Consider the following 18,697-nt stretch of genomic DNA (forward strand, 5'->3'; position numbering starts at 1 on the left):
CTTCAAGCTATATACCATTTTTTAAATTGTGTTGATAGGTCACGTAAAACCGATGTTTTGGGGGGGTTTTCTGAATAAAACAGTGGCGTTTACTCTGGGAAGAAACGGTAAAAACTGTGTTTTTTTTTTATGGAGAGCGCTAGCAAACACGCTTTGCTTGAGAGTGAAAAAAGAAAAAACACTCCTTCCCTATTGGTGGAAAAATGTACAAAAATAGCGCCCCTCCGACAGCCAAACCCATCTGTTCTCTGATTGGATTGTTACATTTGTGATTGACATAACATTGACCAATCAGATGAAAGGAAGAAAAATAGGGTCAAAATTCGTACTTGTAACTTGCAGGGGTTTTTTTTTTTTTGGCTAAGTCCACACACAAATTCTTTTTACACATACAAATCTTTTTTACGCACACACAAATCTTTTTTACGTACACACAAATCTTTTTTACACATACAAAACTGATTTACAAGTACAAAATATTTATGACCACATTTTGAGCCCATAGTTATGGTCCCCCATCCTAATTTACAAAAGGCTTGAAATTAAAATTTCAAAATTGGAGGACACATCAGAGGACTGACTTCACAACAAATCTTCAGTCAAATTATCTTTTATCATTCCTCTCAATTCAAACAAATTTTATTTATATGTTGCTAAATAACCACAGCAGTTGCCTCAGAGTTCTCTATATTGTAAGTTAGAGACCCTAAAAGGGTCTTCCGTTGCAGTACTGCTGTAATTTCTACTGTGTGAGTGTGTGAGTGAGTGAGAGTGAGAGAGAGAGAGAGAGAGAGAGAGAGAGAGAGGGTAGCTTTCACCAAATCTATCTATTCCTGATTGTTAATGTCCTCTTGAGCACTTTGCCCAGGCTGAGCTACCTGAGGCTTTGTGGTAGCCTATGTCACCATGTTCAGACTCATGCTCCTTCAAAAGTGCAACAAGCTGTCTGGGGTTCAGTGCCATGGCTTTGATGAAGCTAACTTTTTTAGTTAGTTAATTAAAATGTTGTTGACATAAATTTAGCACCGACTTACAGAACACCTCCCGCTTATAATGCAAAAATACCAGTTTCAGTTCCGGTTTCTTTTCAGCCACATTATTTTGCATCCGCTTAAAAAGTCTGTCAGTTTGTCCTATCAGATTTTTACAGCAATCACCTTTAACATCTGCCACTTTGTCCCATTTCACCCCCAGCCTACCCAAGTGTTCATTTCCCTCGGTGAGCAAATTGCTCCTTTTCATTGATCACATTGCTGCCAGATTCTTCATAATGTTAGCCTTTCGTTATCCCATGTACATAGATGAGTAAGTTGACTGTGTCTCGGGCATCAGCTCATCCAGAGGAAGGAAAAAAAGAAAAGTTTAATTTTTTAACTGAAGTTCCAGATTTTACACGGTGTCCTCAATCTGTCTTATTTAAGTTTTCCTGTAGAGGGACACAATGTCAAATACTCTCCCCCCCCCCCCCGCATGCTTTAAATGTACTGCTGCTGCAGTATTGCTTGAATAATACTCATAATTTTGGTATGCAGCATGAACTTGGATGCGATCTGGCTGCTTTGCGTCTTTGAGTGTCTGCTCTGGCGCATCAACTGAAGCACTTCTTGTTTACTGGTTAACTGGCCAATCCCAGACGTTTGTATAGGCCTGCTTAGCTTCACTGCTCTATAACCACACAGCTGCATCTGCTGCCTGCAGCTGCATTTTCACTCTGAATGAAACCTGCAAGTGAAACAACATTAACCAAATAGGCAATCGGTCTTTTCATTTGGTAGTAGTCTGTGTTCTAGTAATCTCACAGTCTACTAAAGCACATCAAGGGTGTGCTTAGATCGTGTATCAGATTCCTCTTCCTTTTTTGTTTCTGGCAGAGGTTTGATTCTTGTGAGTTGGGCTTGGTTATATATTTAGGGTATATTTTGTTTGAGATGTAACTTTGGTATTTTGAAGACAAAGAAAGCGCATCAAATGTCTGTCACAATTCTGTTTGAAACTTGGTGGCTTTCCATTCAAGTTAATGGTCTTTTTTACTTTGCCAAAAATGAAACCTAAAGCCAGTAGTGGTTAAATCTGAAAATGTCTGTTTAGCATTTGGGGGGCATTCTAGGTTAGAAAGACAAAGGGCTTTGTGTATGTGCGGCAGTGTTTGAGATCACTACCTCTGCCCCTGACACGCATCATGTGATTATTAAAATGTCAGCTGAACACTCAAATCGTCTAGGTCCTCGGAGAACAAAAGTAAGTTTCAAGGGACTTGCAGCCAACAGAAGCATTTCAAGTCAATCGCTATGGTGTTGAACCATTGAGATGGAACTGGAGAAAGTTACATAATACCCAAGTTTAAAGGCATTTCTGCACATTTAGTAATGCACCCTGCAGTTTAAAAAAAAAAATGTTTTTTGTCAACTAATTTAACAGTTTCTCGTGTAGTTAAACTTAAGTCATTGTAGTTGGTTGATGACCTTTGGTACCTTTGCTACCTTTGTTGTTACTGTTTACTGTTTATGTTTATGGGGTATTGTGGTGGGGTGGGGTGATGCATGAAACAACTATTAATGTGGACCCCCAAAAGTTGATTCTGTGCATCTGGACGTAGCGTTTTCAGTGGGAGAAACGTTTCATCACTCATCCAGGTGACTTCTTCAGTCTCAGCTGACTGCAGGTTTCCCCAATCTTATAAACAGGACATTTGCATAATGACTGAAACCAGCACCACTGAAGGAAAAATGGGCTGTGAGGTCAGTTCCTTGATCATTAATATGCAAATTGTCATGACCACTGATCAATGGCCATGAGTACCATTCACAGAGAGTTGGGGAATGGCTGCTATCACAGCATTGTAAAATGGCGAAAGATGTACCCTTAGGCCCTCTCCTCGATTCAGAGATGGTCTTTCACAGGCGTGCGTGCGTGCGTGTGTGTGTGTGTGTGTGTTTTTGTTTTTTTTTATGTCAAAGTCGTCAACGACTGATTTAATAGTTGACGCATCGTTTAAATCTTTGTAAGATCCTGAAAGACGCAGGAATGAATAGTAGGATTTAAGTGTAATAACGGACTGAAACAGAAGATGGCAGCACTGCATATACAAGGATGCCAGCTGTCGTTAAACGCAGAAGAAGAAGCAGTTTCTGGTATCATAGCTGTGTCCAAATTCAGGGGCCACATCCTTTGGAGGCCGCATTTGTAGGCCGATTACATTACAGTGACAGGACGAAGGCTGTCCAAATTCGAAGACTCCTCCTTTTCCCCAGATTTGAAGCAGTGCTCGCAAAATCGCTAGCCCGACGTCCCGGGGCTAGCGAATTTTCCAGTCGGGCTACCAAAATCTATCTCAGCCCTGCCCGTCGGGCTATCATAGGAAGGAAAAATATATGTCAATGCTTTTGCATTCTTTTGGAAATGTAGCTGGGTAATTATGTCATTGGCATCGGGGAGCCACTGTCAATATGTGACATATTGAAATCGCGTTTGAATTTGCGCTTGTTTTTTGCTTTCACTTTGCAATCGCGCGAACTGTGTATAGAGAGCGGCAGCACTGATTGGTGAGTGACGATTAATTGCGCACCAATTCCTCTGACATCGTCTTATCACTCATTAGCTTACTATTCAAACCTGACAAGTGAAATCTCCCACAGCAAGCTTAAACATGTGAGAGGTTGATTGCGCAGAGAATCGCTGACCGTTATGTGAGTGCGTGTGTAAAAGCAGCAGGATATATATTTTAGCTCTGCTGAGCCAAATAAGACAAGTCAGGGTGAAGAAGTGACAGCCAAAAAAAAGCCTACCACAAAACGGAAAAGTTATGACAAATCAGACTATGAGGGAAAAAGAAAGTGCAGCTTTATGGTTTCATGGACAAAAGAATTTCTGTGGCTGGAATATGACAAGCTAAATAACCAGGGTGCACATAAGTGGTCCGTGAGTGCGCGCATCGCTGTCAAAAAAAAAAAAAAAAAAAAAATGCGCACCAGATAAGAAGTTGCAACGCGCGCACCTCCAGATTTTCTGGAGGAGGACAGACATTTGTTTAGAACTCCTAAAGATGTCGAAGAAGCAAGCTCCTTTAAGCAATTACTTTGGTGTTCCTCCACCTCCAAAGAAATGTCAGGAGGAGTCCGAACCGCAAAAGAAGCGCGTATTCTCGGAAAAGTGGTTGCAGGAGGTGAGCTGGCTTCAAACAAATGATGAACACACAGAGATGTGGTGCAGAATATGCCGTGGAAATCCCACTCTAGCGGACAAAAACAGTGCCTTTTTATATGTACGCAAACGCGCGTTGCAATTTCTTATCTGGTGCGCGTCTTTTATTTTGACAACAAATGCGCACCTGTCGACCACTTATGTGCACCCCTGTAAATAACATAATGTTCTGCCGGGTGTGTTGTTGGTTTTCCCTCGATTTCTGAGTCGACAAGCGCCTTTGTTACTGGGACCAGTAATTTTAAGAAAGACCCCCATTAGAACCCATGAGAAATGCAAGATTGCTCAGTCTGCAATATCTTTCCCAGGACAAACACCAATTGCAAAGAACATACTAAAAATAAACCTGAAAAATCTGTTTAGAACAGCGTACTATGTTGCAAAGAGTGAACTACCATTGGCAAAATTTAGCAGTCTTTGCAAACTTCCAAAAAAATGTCCTAGATCTTGGTTTCACTTATCTCTTACCCGTGACTTCAGTGGAAATTCCAAATTCAGTACCTGTCACAGACTGATTCATGTTCTACACAGTTCTTACAAGTGCATAGAAATTTCTGTTCAATTAGAACCAAGTATTTGAGTTGATGATTGTAATTTTTATACAATGTTTAATTTGTGTTTCAACGATGTTTTGATTAATGTTTTGTTTCCGTTACAATATTATACATAATGTATAATATTGTAACGGAAACAAAACAGGAAACAAAACATCAATCAAAAAAATTGCTCTCTTTTTTATTCGGGCTACTTAAATTTATTTTGGGCTACCACAAACTGAAGAGTCCCTGCCCGAAGGGCTACCAGGGATTTTGAAATTTTGCGAGCCCTGTAAAGGATGAGTCGGGTGTATCCTTCGTGGACCAACATATCCCAGAATTCATAGCGCAGCCCAGCCAATTCCAGTTTCCCACAATGGCGGCAGCTACTTAGTTTTTAATATTACTCATTCTGGGTCACAAAATAAACTTTCAACATATTTTCAGGCGAGAATTTAGCTGTGTAAATTTCAAATATCTGCTCAATTTATCAAGACATCGCATGTTTGCAAAAGTGCTCTGACGTTTTCGGAGACACCTGTTACCCCACTAGCTCGATAGCTGACCTGGAGGTCAAGGGTCACTAGAGCCAGCAAGAACAGCGAACTCCCAGCACATCGTTTTCAAACCCCCCCCCCACACACACACACGGTCGTTTGCTACTCAGGTTAAACGTGTTATAGAAGTCACTTAGATAACTTAAAAATGTTATTGTTTGGCTTTTTTTCAGTGTTTTATTTGTTCCTGAGTAAATCAGTCCAATCACCTGAAGAAGATTTTAGATTTTTGCAGCTTATACTTTACATAATGAATATAAAAGTCCCATAACGTTACATAAATAAGTTTTTTGGAATATATGACTTCTTAAAGCTAGTGAGTCTTTGTTACGTGTTACTTCAAAAATCTTGTTTTAATTTTTTGGGTTTCACATACTGAACCACAACTGACATCCTTTTTTTTAATTATAGTGTTGGTGAATAAGGTGATTCTTTGCTAAGTCCTCACTGCGTGGCACTGCAATTTTTCTATTCTGTATACAGGAAAAACATTGATGATGGTTTACAGTTGTGATCAGTGCAATGAATTCTGTAATAAGTATGACAAATAAGGGTTTTTCCTGGCTCAGGATGGCCCTTTGGTTGTTGACTGTGCACATCAGACTATTAAGCAAGCTTAAACATGCCCTGTGGTGCATTTCTTGACAAATCTTTTGCATTGTGTCCATCATCAGCTACTACACACAAATGCTACATGATAAATTACAGTGATGTGCTTCATCCTTGGCAAAGCTAAAGGAAATACTCATTGTCAATATTATACTGCAGTCCAGGATGAAAATGAACTATACAACTGTAATTTTATCTTTGCAGATGTATAAAGACCTAACTTGTTACCTATCTCACAGAAATACTGTATTTTCCATTGCCATTTTTTTTGAGCCTGAGTATTATTAGTAACCTTTTAGAAAGTGTTGTTAGCATGCAACAGTTTGCATATCAAAGTACAGATAAGCTTAAGCAAAACTGAAGCTGATGTTAAGGTGAGGTTGATTAAAACACAGCTGGCAATTTGGTAGGACTTGTTTCAGTGAAACAAGGTCTCATGTGTTTAACGCAGATGAGTAACTACCATGTAGCAAGCAGTGGCAAGTCGGAGCTGTAGAGCTGACTATTAAAGAAAGAAAATGGGCTGGTGTTTGATTCAGCATGCAGTACTCATTATTCCAGTAGCCTTGTTAGACAGTTTGCAGTACCAAAACACATAAAATTCCTCTCAAGCTAAATCACACATTTCTGGAATCTGGGTTTAAATTTAGTCACTAGGAAGCAAATAGTTACAGAGACTGACAACCTTTAGCTGTGTTCTTTAAGGTTTTAATCACTAGGTGCCGATAAAAGTGACATAACTTGTGTTACTTCCACTATACACCTACAAAAGAAGCCCAAACAGTATTTTGAATTATCGTGATAAATATTTTGAATTTTAAATCCTATTCTTCTATTTTATCGACCTAATAATAACAATAATAATAATTTTTTAAAAAAAGGACAAAAGACAAATTGTGGAAGAGAATTGGAGATTAATAATAACTAATGATTAAACGGAGAGTCAGAGGACAGCCAGTAGCCTAGGCTTTGCAGTGTCATTAAGGGAGGATTCAGAGTTACCTGAACCAGTGCTAACTACATGCTTTATGGAAAGGGAAAGTTTTAAGCCTAATGTCTTGATGCTTGCTCAATCATCCCGGTAAGGAAATATCAAATAGTTGAATCTGTTCATCTGGATGTAGTGTTTTCAGTGGAAAAACGTTTCGTCACTCATCCAAGTAACTTCTTCATTCTAGTAACTTTACTAAAGACAAAGTGACTCCAACTGAAAGAAGTGCTCTTGGGGTGATATGATACTATGAGGTCTTTAAGATAAGCTGGGGCCTGATTATTCAAGACCTTGGATGTGTTAAGAAGGATTTCTTGATTCGATTATGGATTTAACAGGGAGCCAATAAAGAGAAGTCGGTATAGGAGAAATATGATCGCTTGATGGTCCCTCTCAGTACTCTCACTGTTGGCCGAGTAATGCCATCCAGAATAAGAATCGGACACAAAGATTTTTGGCCAAGAATAATGACTTTATTTTTTTGTGAAAAGAGGTTACATTTAAAAAATTAGTAGTCATCCAGGTTTTTATGTTTTAAAGACATACTGGGAGTTTAACTAATTTGTGTGTCGTCTGGGTTCACATGGATAGATAAAGCTGGGTGTCATCTGCATAGTAATGAAAATATATGGCATGCCTTCTGATAATACTGCCAAAGGGAAGTGTTATGTCAATCCTAGTGAAGACCAGTGTGGAATTTAATAATTAGCCTTATGTATTTAAAAGGAAAAAAAAAGAGGAGAAAAAAAAGACATATTCGAGATCATTAGATCAATATAATTCAAAACAGTGAAGTACCTTTAAATACCTACAGCACAGAGTTGAGGCTGCTCTGAGGCTATGAGATCATTTGTAAGCTTCACTAATGCTGTTTCTGTACTATGGTGAGATGTACTGCCACCTTGAAGGCCTGTGGTACGCACCGGATTAATATAAAGAGGTTGAGCATATTTAAGCTTGAAGCATTAATTAATAGTAGGACGTCTTTGAGCAGTCTTAAAGGAATGGGGTCTAAAAGGCACATTAATTGTTTGGAGGAAGTAATTACTGAAGTAACTACTGAAGTTAACTCAAAGAGAAACCTACAGTTGTTATTTTCTTCAGTGATGAATAGTAAGATGTTCTAGCTCTACGGAGGACTTTTGTAGTGTAGTAGCAGTTCAGGGTTGAAATGGCACATTAGCATGAGAGAGCAGATGTTTCTCTGCACTGTTGAGAGCTGTTGCAGGAAGAAAGAACGATTTCCTGTGTCTTAGTGACAGCGGGAAGTGAAAGCACTTTCTTTAACACTTGAACCACTCACTCTTCGTTAAAGACGAACCAGAACCAGGCTGAAGGAGGGTGGTTGTGGTAGATGAGGCTGTGTTAAAAATCTAAAATGAGTGTTGCCTACAGCCCATTGCAGTATCTGAAAATCTGTTGACCCAGAGTTAACACTAAAGATTTAGCTGTATTACTTCTGTATAAACACATTGTGAGGAAATGGATGGTGGGGTCAGTGTAGAGGCAAGTCGCTGGCACTTACATGAAAAGTCTTTAGATTTAGGAAACAATAGCAGGGTGGCATGTTTTTAATCTCGTATCATAATTTTTGGTTGAAATGATTAAATTAAACCACCTCGGCTGATAAACACATTTAAACTCTTAAGTTCTCATTTAAGGAGCCAGGTGGGAACTATTACATGGCATGACCCATATACACCATTTGGTCTCATTGCTATAGAATAGCAGTGTGTAGTTCTTTTCAGAAAACGCAATGTACAAGTATAGGTAGTATTTCTACGAACTGGGTGTGTTCACAGAAATATGTTGTTTCTGACTAAGCTTTTTTGCTATGTAGTGCTGCAGATAGGGCTGTGCGATATGACCAAAATCTCATATCCCGATATTAAGACATCTATTGTCCGATAACGATATAAATCACAAAAATGTAACATTTTCTGTAAATTCTGTGAATGTCGGGCAGCTCGACTTGCGTGAAGTGTTTCCAGCTGGGCGTCGCGTACCTGGAGTCGAGTGTTTTAACTAATGCATGAAACGATACATTTTTAGACATAGGTTGTAACGGCCGCCGTTTTCTTTGTGAGTATTTATTACACGGCGTGCTGCGGGGAAAAGCCTGTTCTAACGTTTGAGTCTAAGGTTTATTTTTTAGCACCTGATGGCTCTTTTTTGCTTCTCATCCGTAAATACTCTGCATCTTTCACGTGATTCGGTTTATTTTGAAAAGTCTCAACAGGATCTTGAGCTTTATTGTGAAAGGTTTATATGGAAAATAAACAAGCGGACACGAGGTGGTTTTACCGTCGTTGTTGCTAACGACAACGCATAAAAACAAGCGCTGGTCCGTCTGTAGTGTGGTTATATTAAATATAAGAGAAAGAGAGAACTTTAGGAAATTAATATAGCCACTACAGTGACCATCAAAATAATGAAAAAATATTGCCGTAAACAGTTTATTTTGCAACACCACGAAACAAACGATAGCGTAAAATGAAACGATAGACGTTTTTATATTGTCATCCGATATATATCGTTATATCGAACAGCCCTAGCTGCAGATTAATTGTTTGGCCATTTTGCATCTTGAAATACTGTAAAACTTTATTTATTCATATTGGAGAAAACTGGGATTTTTTATTTATTTTTTTTTGTCTGTCTTTATGCCCTGGCTTCCAAAGTGCATAACGAGGCTTGAGCTGAAGAGGTATAAAGGTGGTAAGGTGGCTGAAGGTTGATATTGTGTAATAACAAGCCAGCTCTCAATATTTGCTGTTCCAGCTATATAAGGGTGTCTGATTACACTGCTGCTGTCAGTAAACTGACTTCTCCCTCAAGTATTAATTTGCCTATTAAAAGGGGAACAGCGAGAGAACCAGCAAGATGAATTGTAAAGTGCCCAGGGTTGTTCTCGCTCCTCAAAATCAGGCAAATGCTGCAAAACTGATCAGACAGCATATGATCAGTTTTGCAAATGATGAATAAAGTCAAAATTATTTAACAAACCAAATTTGGCATTGTCCAAACTAACTGTATTTACACACACTTAGATTATGAATTCAGTGGTACTAGAAGTTCCCAATTTTTTTTTTTTTTTTTTTTTTTTTTAAACTTTTCCTGTCAGTGATCATGTTTATATGTAGCAGCAACCTCTCACAATAAAATGGAGATGTCCAAGGAGATGTTGAAGCAAGGGCGTAGATTTGGTTTTGGCATTGGTGGGGACAGGTGTTTCAACCACCCAACCCTGCCGTTTCTTTTTTTTTTTTTCCCTTTTTGTCTTTGCTTCTTGATAAAAAAGGAGAAATATACTTGCCTACATATGCTATTCTACATGCTTTTTAACCATTTAAAATTACAATTCATAGTTTTATATGTGAATTATATAATGTTAAATTACTATTAAACAAATGACTAAGTATTTTAGACTTTAGTTTACTTCAGCCATATTCCATATAAATCAGGTATCATACAAAAATAAAAATAGCTTCAAATACAGTCAAGACAATAAAAGAATATGACTTTAAGGACTTAAATGTGGGACAGAGTGATTTCGCAGGTCTTTCCTCCCCACTGCTGTCAGACTCCACAACAAAGACTTTTGCAGCTGATCAAACACACACAAACCTACACATGTGCAATAAGACTAAGTGCAATACTCTTTTCTGACAAAGTTGTATTTTTACTCAGTTGTATATAACATTTGTATTCTATTTTTATCCTATTGTATATTTTATTCTATTTTATTCTATTCTGTACAGTTGTGTACAGTATACAGGGAGTGCAGAATTATTAGGCAAGTTGTATTTTTGAGGAATAATTTTATTATTGAACAACAACCATGTTCTCAATGAACCCAAAAAACTCATTAATATCAAAGCTGAATGTTTTTGGAAGTAGTTTTTAGTTTGTTTTTAGTTTTAGCTATTTTAGGGGGATATCTGTGTGTGCAGGTGACTATTACTGTGCAGAATTATTAGGCAACTTAACAAAAAACAAATATATACCCATTTCAATTATTTATTTTTACCAGTGAAACCAATATAACATCTCCACATTCACAAATATACATTTCTGACATTCAAAAACAAAAACAAAACAAATCAGCGACCAATATAGCCACCTTTCTTTACAAGGACACTCAAAAGCCTGCCATCCATGGATTCTGTCAGTGTTTTGATCTGTTCACCATCAACATTGCGTGCAGCAGCAACCACAGCCTCCCAGACACTGTTCAGAGAGGTGTACTGTTTTCCCTCCTTGTAAATCTCACATTTGATTATGGACCACAGGTTCTCAATGGGGTTCAGATCAGGTGAACAAGGAGGCCATGTCATTAGTTTTTCTTCTTTTATACCCTTTCTTGCCAGCCACACTGTGGAGTACTTGGACGCGTGTGATGGAGCATTGTCCTGCATGAAAATCATGTTTTTCTTGAAGGATGCAGACTTCTTCCTGTACCACTGCTTGAAGAAGGTGTCTTCCAGAAACTGGCAATAGGACTTGAGCTTGACTCAATCTTCAACCTGAAAAGGCCCCACAAGCTCATCTTTGATGATACCAGCCCAAACCAGTACTCCACCTCCACCTTGCTGGCGTCTGAGTCGGACTGGAGCTCTCTGCCCTTTACCAATCCAGCCACGGGCCCATCCATCTGGCCCATCAAGACTCACTCTCATTTCATCAGTCCATAAAACCTTAGAAAAATCAGTCTTGACATATTTCTTGGCCCAGTCTTGACGTTTCAGCTTGTGTGTCTTGTTCAGTGGTGGTCGTCTTTCAGCCTTTCTTACCTTGGCCATGTCTCTGAGTATTGCACACCTTGTGCTTTTGGGCACTCCAGTGATGTTGCAGCTCTGAAATATGGCCAAACTGGTGGCAAGTGGCATCTTGGCAGCTGCACGCTTGACTTTTCTCAGTTCATGGGCAGTTATTTTGCGCCTTGGTTTTTCCACACGCTTCTTGCGACCCTGTTGACTATTTTGAATGAACGCTTGATTGTTCGATGATCACGCTTCAGAAGCTTTGCAATTTTAAGACTGCTGCATCCCTCTGCAAGATATCTCACTATTTTTGACTTTTCTGAGCCTGTCAAGTCCTCCTTTTGACCCATTTGGCCAAAGGAAAGGAAGTTGCCTAATAATTATGCACACCTGATATAGGGTGTTGATGTCATTAGACCACACCCCTTCTCATTACAGAGATGCACATCACCTAATATGCTTAATTGGTAGTAGGCTTTCGAGCCTATACAGCTTGGAGTAAGACAACATGCATGAAGAGGATGATGTGAACAAAATACTCATTTGCCTAATAATTCTGCACTCCCTGTATTATTCTTATTGTATTCTAATTTTTGCTATATAACTTTGCACTGTCCACTTTCTGCTCTGACAAAACAAATTTCCCACGTGTAGGACTAATAAGGGTTACCTCATCTTATCCTAACAAGATTACTTCAGTTATAGTACACCAACTTCTCTTATACATTAGCACTAAGGGAACACTGAATGAACTGGTGGTTTTTGTCCATAACACTACTCATCTAAGATGACCACAAAATTATTATGTGCTTGATGTGCCTCACCTTTGGCCCTGGCTCTTCCCCTCTGACTGCACTAGGACATATTGCCACCTGATAAAACAACACATTGATTCGTGCCATATAAAAAGTGAGACATGTCAATTCAGATTCTTGTCAAATATACACTAATTAATCAATTTACATCAGCAGCCTAACAATTGTCATGATAATAAATACTAGTTAATCTATAGCACAAAATCATCAGTCAGTGACATGTGACCTTGCCTCTTCACCTCTGTCCGAGCTACAACATAGCAGAGCTGCCTCTGTCACCTGATGAATAACAGTGAGACATTCCAAATACATGCAGTCACACATGTGCTTCAAATACAGTAATGAACCACCAAGTCATCATCCAATTTCACCTGTGATCTTGTATCACCATTGCGCTCTGAGCTTTGTGTTGGTTCTTCTGTCACCTGACAAATAGGACATGCATGACAATAAGAATAAAATGGGTAGCTGCAGATCTTAACTCATTAGTAATGTTTGAAGGGTGAGTGCATTTTTAAAACAATTTGTGCACTACAAGGTGGAATATTTGCAAAATCATGACTACCTCATGATATTTTGTGTCAAAAATTAACCCTATGAATATGTCAGTACCATTAGGATGAAATTATTGTGTCACCAACATTTTAACGTTAGACATAATTTTAACAGCCCCTTTAAACTAATATCCTGGCTTGCTCGAGGCTGCCGTTTTTTTTTTTTTCTGACACTTTCAATCTAAATTAGAAATGCTACTCTGGGAAACTGAGATAACTAATAGTGCTGCCTGTTGTGCAGTTAGTTTCCAAAAAACGTTATTCATGGTTAGATACAATTTTAGACTGATGTGGGCCAAAGCCTAGCATAGCCTGTAACATTATTATGACGGACACATTTTATGAGTGAACTTGACTTTAAGTGACTTACAGGTTAAAAATTCTTTCTTATATCCACGTTCTTCCTTTTTGCTGCCATCCTCCTCTCCTCCTTGCAGGTCCTTGCAGCGCAGGCTTGCCGCTGCTAAAACTAAACAGAGCTCCCTGAAAGGCACAGCCAATCACATTGGCCATATTTGTCACATGAGGTCGGACTCCAGTAGAGAACGTAATTTAACTCTTTGTGCACCGCTAGGTGAATGAGACGTTGACAGATCTTTTTTTTTTTTTTTTTTTTTCCTTTCTATCGGGTTTGTTTTTCTTTAGAAGAAGCGATCAAATTATTGGTGGGGACAATTCAATAATCGCTGGATATTGGTGGAGACATGTCCCTTCCGTCCATGCCAAATCTACGCCCTTGTGTTGAAGATCTAAAAATGCATGGTTTAATTATTTATTTTAAAGCCTGACATTGGAAACACAGAGACAAAAGGGAAAAACATGTTGAGATGAGTACAAAACACAAATGTTTAGAGCGAGAAGCTAGACGTTAAGGAAAGACCAAATTGTAATTGTAAAACTAGATGTGTTGTCTGCTGAACCCAAACTGGGAGCTGGGGTTATTAGACAGGTGTCTGATGGGTGAAAGCCCCCCCCCCCCACACACACACACACACACACACACACACACACACACACACACACACACACACACACACACACACACACACACACACACACACACTAAAAAACAAACAAACAAAAAACTAGGAACCAAGGGAATAAGCTGCAGTCTGAATTCAAAGTGATATGAGTGAGAAGTAAATTCTATGCTAGATTGAACAGGGAACCATTGAGTAGAATACATTAAAGTTGTCACCATTATTACTCTCACTGAACTGTTTTCTGAAACTGAAGTTTCAGGAAACTTGTAGAACAACCAACAAGAAATGACTTTAGTCCAGCCTAAAGTGGATGAATGTAGGCATTAGCTTTTCAGTGTCAGTCCAAAAGAGCATAATTTGAATTTTGGCAGTATTGTGCAGAGAAAAGAGAGCTCTACATATTTGTTTGATGGGCAAGTTAACGTATATCTTCTGGTCAAAAATGATGTGGAGTAGGACTTGAGGCATTGATCTGTCTGTATGGGTTATAATTCTTGAATCATTGTTTTCTGCAATTTGTTTTGACCAAATGTGGTAATTTTTTCTCCTGACAGAATTCAAGTCATGGCTTATGAGGCACAAGGTTCCACGGTCGGCCGGCCATTGGCGTTTGCTAATGAAGAGCGGAGGGCTGTTCATTCCTGGTCCCGGATCTCGTCAGCAGGACATAATGTCCTCCTAGATGCTTTGAAGATTCTCAGCCCAATGTCCCGTGACCTTTCAAGCACTGAGGAGCTTGTTGCCTTCCTGGAGGAGCTAAGTGAGGAGGGTCACAAGCCCACCGTGCTTCGCAGCAAGGACGTGTATGACTACCGGTCGTGCACAAGCCAACCCCTGACTGAGGACATGCTGAGACCACCAAATAGGAATGTCAAACCCACAGCTAAGAGGCGGAGGAGAAGGCCTCTGACCAAGAAGAGGGAAGTTCACCCATCCTGGAACACCTCTGAGAGGAGCAACCCCAGGATTCAAGGCATTCGCCCTCCAGAACCATTGGTGGACCATCGCATCATCGTTTGTAGCAGGATACCCAGTCGGATTGTGGCAAATTCAAACGTGGACATGCAACCGTGCCTCAGACTGACCAGTATTGAAGGTCTATCTGGCTTCCACACAGCCAGACTCCAGATCCACACTACTCCACACTCATCCTCTGAGGTGGCCTCTAGTGGCTTTTTACAGCAACAGTACCCGCCAGCGCTTTCAGGAATACCTTCTCAGCCTTCTCAGAATGGTGGCGGGGCATCCACCAAAGCTGTGGCCTTGTTCAGCCAGAAGACTCTGTCCTGCCCGATCCGACTAGATGGCGCTCTGATTGGAGACTCTGCACCGGTTTTATATGCTAATGGTCGGGCATTCCCACAGACTGACACAGAGCTGACCAGCAACGGCTGGAGGAGCAATGGGCTCCATAGAGACGTTCGTGGCCCCAAGGATCTGAACAACCCAACCCGGCAGAGAAATAGTTGGAAGGACAAGAAAAGTTTTAGAGGGAAAGTGATAAAGGTAGATGACTCTCGGTCAGTGGAAGAGGCCTGCAGAAAAGCGCAGAAGATTCTACAGGTCAACCTCTCTCCAGTGATTCAGATTCAACCTCTCAACCATGTGCTGAGAGGCTTCAGATACCAGAACAAGTGACAATTCCTCTAAACTTACACATTGTTTCTTTTAGCAGATTTTAGTGTTTTACAGTAGCCTCCATTGAGCGGTATCCGGTGTTGAAGATGGACAAGATGTTGGTCTGTTTGTGGAACTGTTGGTTCCTGATGGAGACATCTGGGATTTAAAGGCATTTGAAGTTAGGTGGTGTTTTTCCTAGCAGGCTGGGAAATGACTATTAGCCAAATGCTGGTACATTTTCACTGTTGATGTTTATGCTACGCAACACTTCAACATGACATCCTTGTGCTTTGAGATGTTTGGGACATAAGTGAGCTTGTACCAGAATCAGCACCTTTAACGATGTGTTGGGTGTAGAGTATTTAAACTCATTTGAAGTAGAGCGCCATTTTTTTTTTTTTTTATAAAGGTTGTTTCGTCTTTCTTTTTTGTGTCCAACTTGCTATGTCACTCTGCAACACCACTGGAAAGAAGGGAAAAAAGTGAAGCTTGTGCTGGGACAACCACCGCTGTTTAATTTCTATAAATAAACTAAATTAAAGGAGGGGAATTGTGTCTTCCTTCTGTGAAGTTTTTTGTTTCTGCTGGAAATCAGGAAGGCGTTCTGTGCATGAGTACAGCATTGAACCAAACATTTAAAACTAGAGTCCATCACAAAGTGTTCCTTAGGTTTAGAGAATCAGTAAACAAAAATAAAATGACCATTAAATAATCTTTGATGTCTTAAAATGACAAAATATGAATTGGTGGAAGAAAATGAGTATGGAAGAGTTCTCAGGTCTTGTTATCAGTCTTTTTGAAGGTACCTATTATGGTGATTTCCAGCTTCAAAGTTTATTCTAACTTTGCATGGTTCACAGTTCAAAATAATAAGAATACAGTTATTTATTACACTGAGCATTTGTGGACTCACTGTCTGAAACCAGCCAGTTGAGCTGGTCTCCCTTTAAGGGCACCCTCCCCTTTGTAAGCCATCTTTCTTCTGATTGGCTGCCCTTCACATAGTTGGCAAAACTATTATCCACTCACATCTAACTTACTGTGATAACAGCCAAAGCTGGGTTGGAGATGGCCATATAAGGACATCCTCTTTCACTTACACCACACAAAGCCAAGAGTAGAATCATCTTGGTGCACTTCGAGTTAGTAAAGGGATTATTTGAATGTTTGATCAGGTTAAAATTAGCATGTAATGGTGTATACATATGATAGCAAATGAGGAAAAGCAAAATAATTCAACTCAGATTTCTGAGACTAAAGATTTCAAGATTAAATCTCAATATTGTCTCATGTTTTCGCCATTTAAAACCCAGATTATACAAATTTATTTATATTTTTTATTAATAATTTCATTTCCTCTACTTTGTAGTGTGTGGCTCTGGTTTATACCCATGAGTTAAAACTATTTCACATGAGAGAAAAAAGGAAAAAATATCCAATGCATGTACTCAGGATCAGTTGCTGCTCCAGTTTCCTGTTTTCCAGTACCGAACAGGCAGAAAACAGAGGAGTCCTGATGGAACACATTTGTTTGGCTGAGTTGGAGACATTTGTGGTGGAATCTGTTTACTTCAGTGGCAGGGCAGTTTGTTTCCTGTCCAGCGTCACAGCAAGTTTGATCTACTACCAGAACTCATTTGTTTTTTGTTTTTTAGCTGAATTTGCCCAATGAATGATATATATTTTTTTTTTTTTTTTTTTTTTTTTGAACTTCCCAGCTTTGATTTGAGTGATGTCGCCCACCTTCTGACTAAACAAAATGCACTTTGTCAGTGTGCCAGTGCTTTACTGTCACCTGTTCCTGACACGGCAGTCTTTAACGTTCTTTTCCGCTGCTTCATTTAGAAGATCTCTGAAAATCTGATTTCTTTTAACTCCACACTGGTTTCCTCTACAGGTGCTAATCTTCCAAAGGTGGTGCTGAACAAAAAGATTAGCGCAACATAGTTTTTCTTCTTCTTAGTCAACTTGATGCATTTAAGAACAGGAACTTCCTGTTGAGGGATTGATAGTTCGTCTGCCGGTTCGGGTGAGCACGCCAAACCGCCTTTTGTGCTTTCCAAAGGGTTTCTACTGTGAGCAAGTAAGGAATCTGTTTTCATGTTAGTTGTGACAAACATCTGTATTTCCCTCCAGAAATCCACATTCCACCAGACAAATATTGTTGCGTGCCAACTTTCAGAAAAATCAGTTTGATATAAATAAAACATCTTAAAGTCAGTCTCCATAGATTTTCTGAAGCAAGACCATTAAATCAAGCTCTAAATCCAGAAAATGTAACTTAACTTCCACTGTTTGCCTGTACAATCCCAAGAAAATAGACAAATTTAATCTCCAGCTCAGTAAATAATGGCAGTCTTTGGATTTTCAAAACACTGATGTTCAAATGCTGTTTTCTTATGTGGGATCTGTAGCAGAAAGTACACATTAAATTTGATGATCTACAAATATGTAATTTAGGTTATGAAGTAAGACTGATGAATTGGAAACATCCCCATGTTGTTTGAACTGAGACCACATCTGCTGTTTGGCGTCTGCCTTTACAGATTACCCACATGTCCTGGTGAACTTTTTGTTCTGGAAGAGTCTCAGTTTTGTTGTACCCCCTTGCAGTTGGTCTGTCTTGACCATGCCCTTTTCTAGATCTGCTTTCTGTTAGTCTTGTTTGTGCAAAACTTGTATAATATTGTATTTCCTACATGAACTTTGAAAAATGTTTTTGTTCAATAAAACTGATCTGAAATGTATCCGTACAGTCTCTTTTATCCACCTGTAGGTCCACTAACGCAGGTACACTATGATCAGACATTTCCTGTATATTTATCTAGTAACCCTAACTCAAATCTTGTGGTGTTAAAACATCTTGCTGTGACAAAAAGTCAAAACCTCTAATGGTTGAGCCACAACATTTAATTAACAATATCCATGTGTTTCTTTGAATTTTTCAATTTTTCTGCTGCTTATGTAGGGTCAAGTTGTGGGTGCAGCAGTCTTGAGCAGACAAGCTCAGACATCCCTCTCCCTAGCCATCACCTCAAGGATATTGAGGCCTTCCCAGCTGAGGGAATC

The 18,697-nt window shown here is 39.4% G+C and overlaps 1 protein-coding gene across 2 annotated transcripts in view; it reads left to right on the forward strand.

Moving 5' to 3' along the window:
• Positions 1-18,375, forward strand: part of ccdc71 (coiled-coil domain containing 71) — a 36,130-nt gene extending 17,755 nt beyond the window's left edge. For both annotated transcript variants that reach the window (XM_031731490.2, XM_031731489.2), the window contains one exon: positions 14,563-18,375. In XM_031731490.2, coding sequence (XP_031587350.1) covers positions 14,573-15,646 — 1,074 coding nt within the window. In that variant the 5' untranslated portion in view covers positions 14,563-14,572 and the 3' untranslated portion in view covers positions 15,647-18,375. The remainder of the gene's footprint in view (positions 1-14,562) is intronic.
• The last annotated feature ends 322 nt before the right edge of the window (positions 18,376-18,697 follow it).

The sequence above is a fragment of the Oreochromis aureus genome, linkage group 5 (assembly GCF_013358895.1).
Source record: "Oreochromis aureus strain Israel breed Guangdong linkage group 5, ZZ_aureus, whole genome shotgun sequence".
In the NCBI taxonomy this organism is placed as follows: Eukaryota; Metazoa; Chordata; class Actinopteri; order Cichliformes; family Cichlidae; genus Oreochromis; species Oreochromis aureus.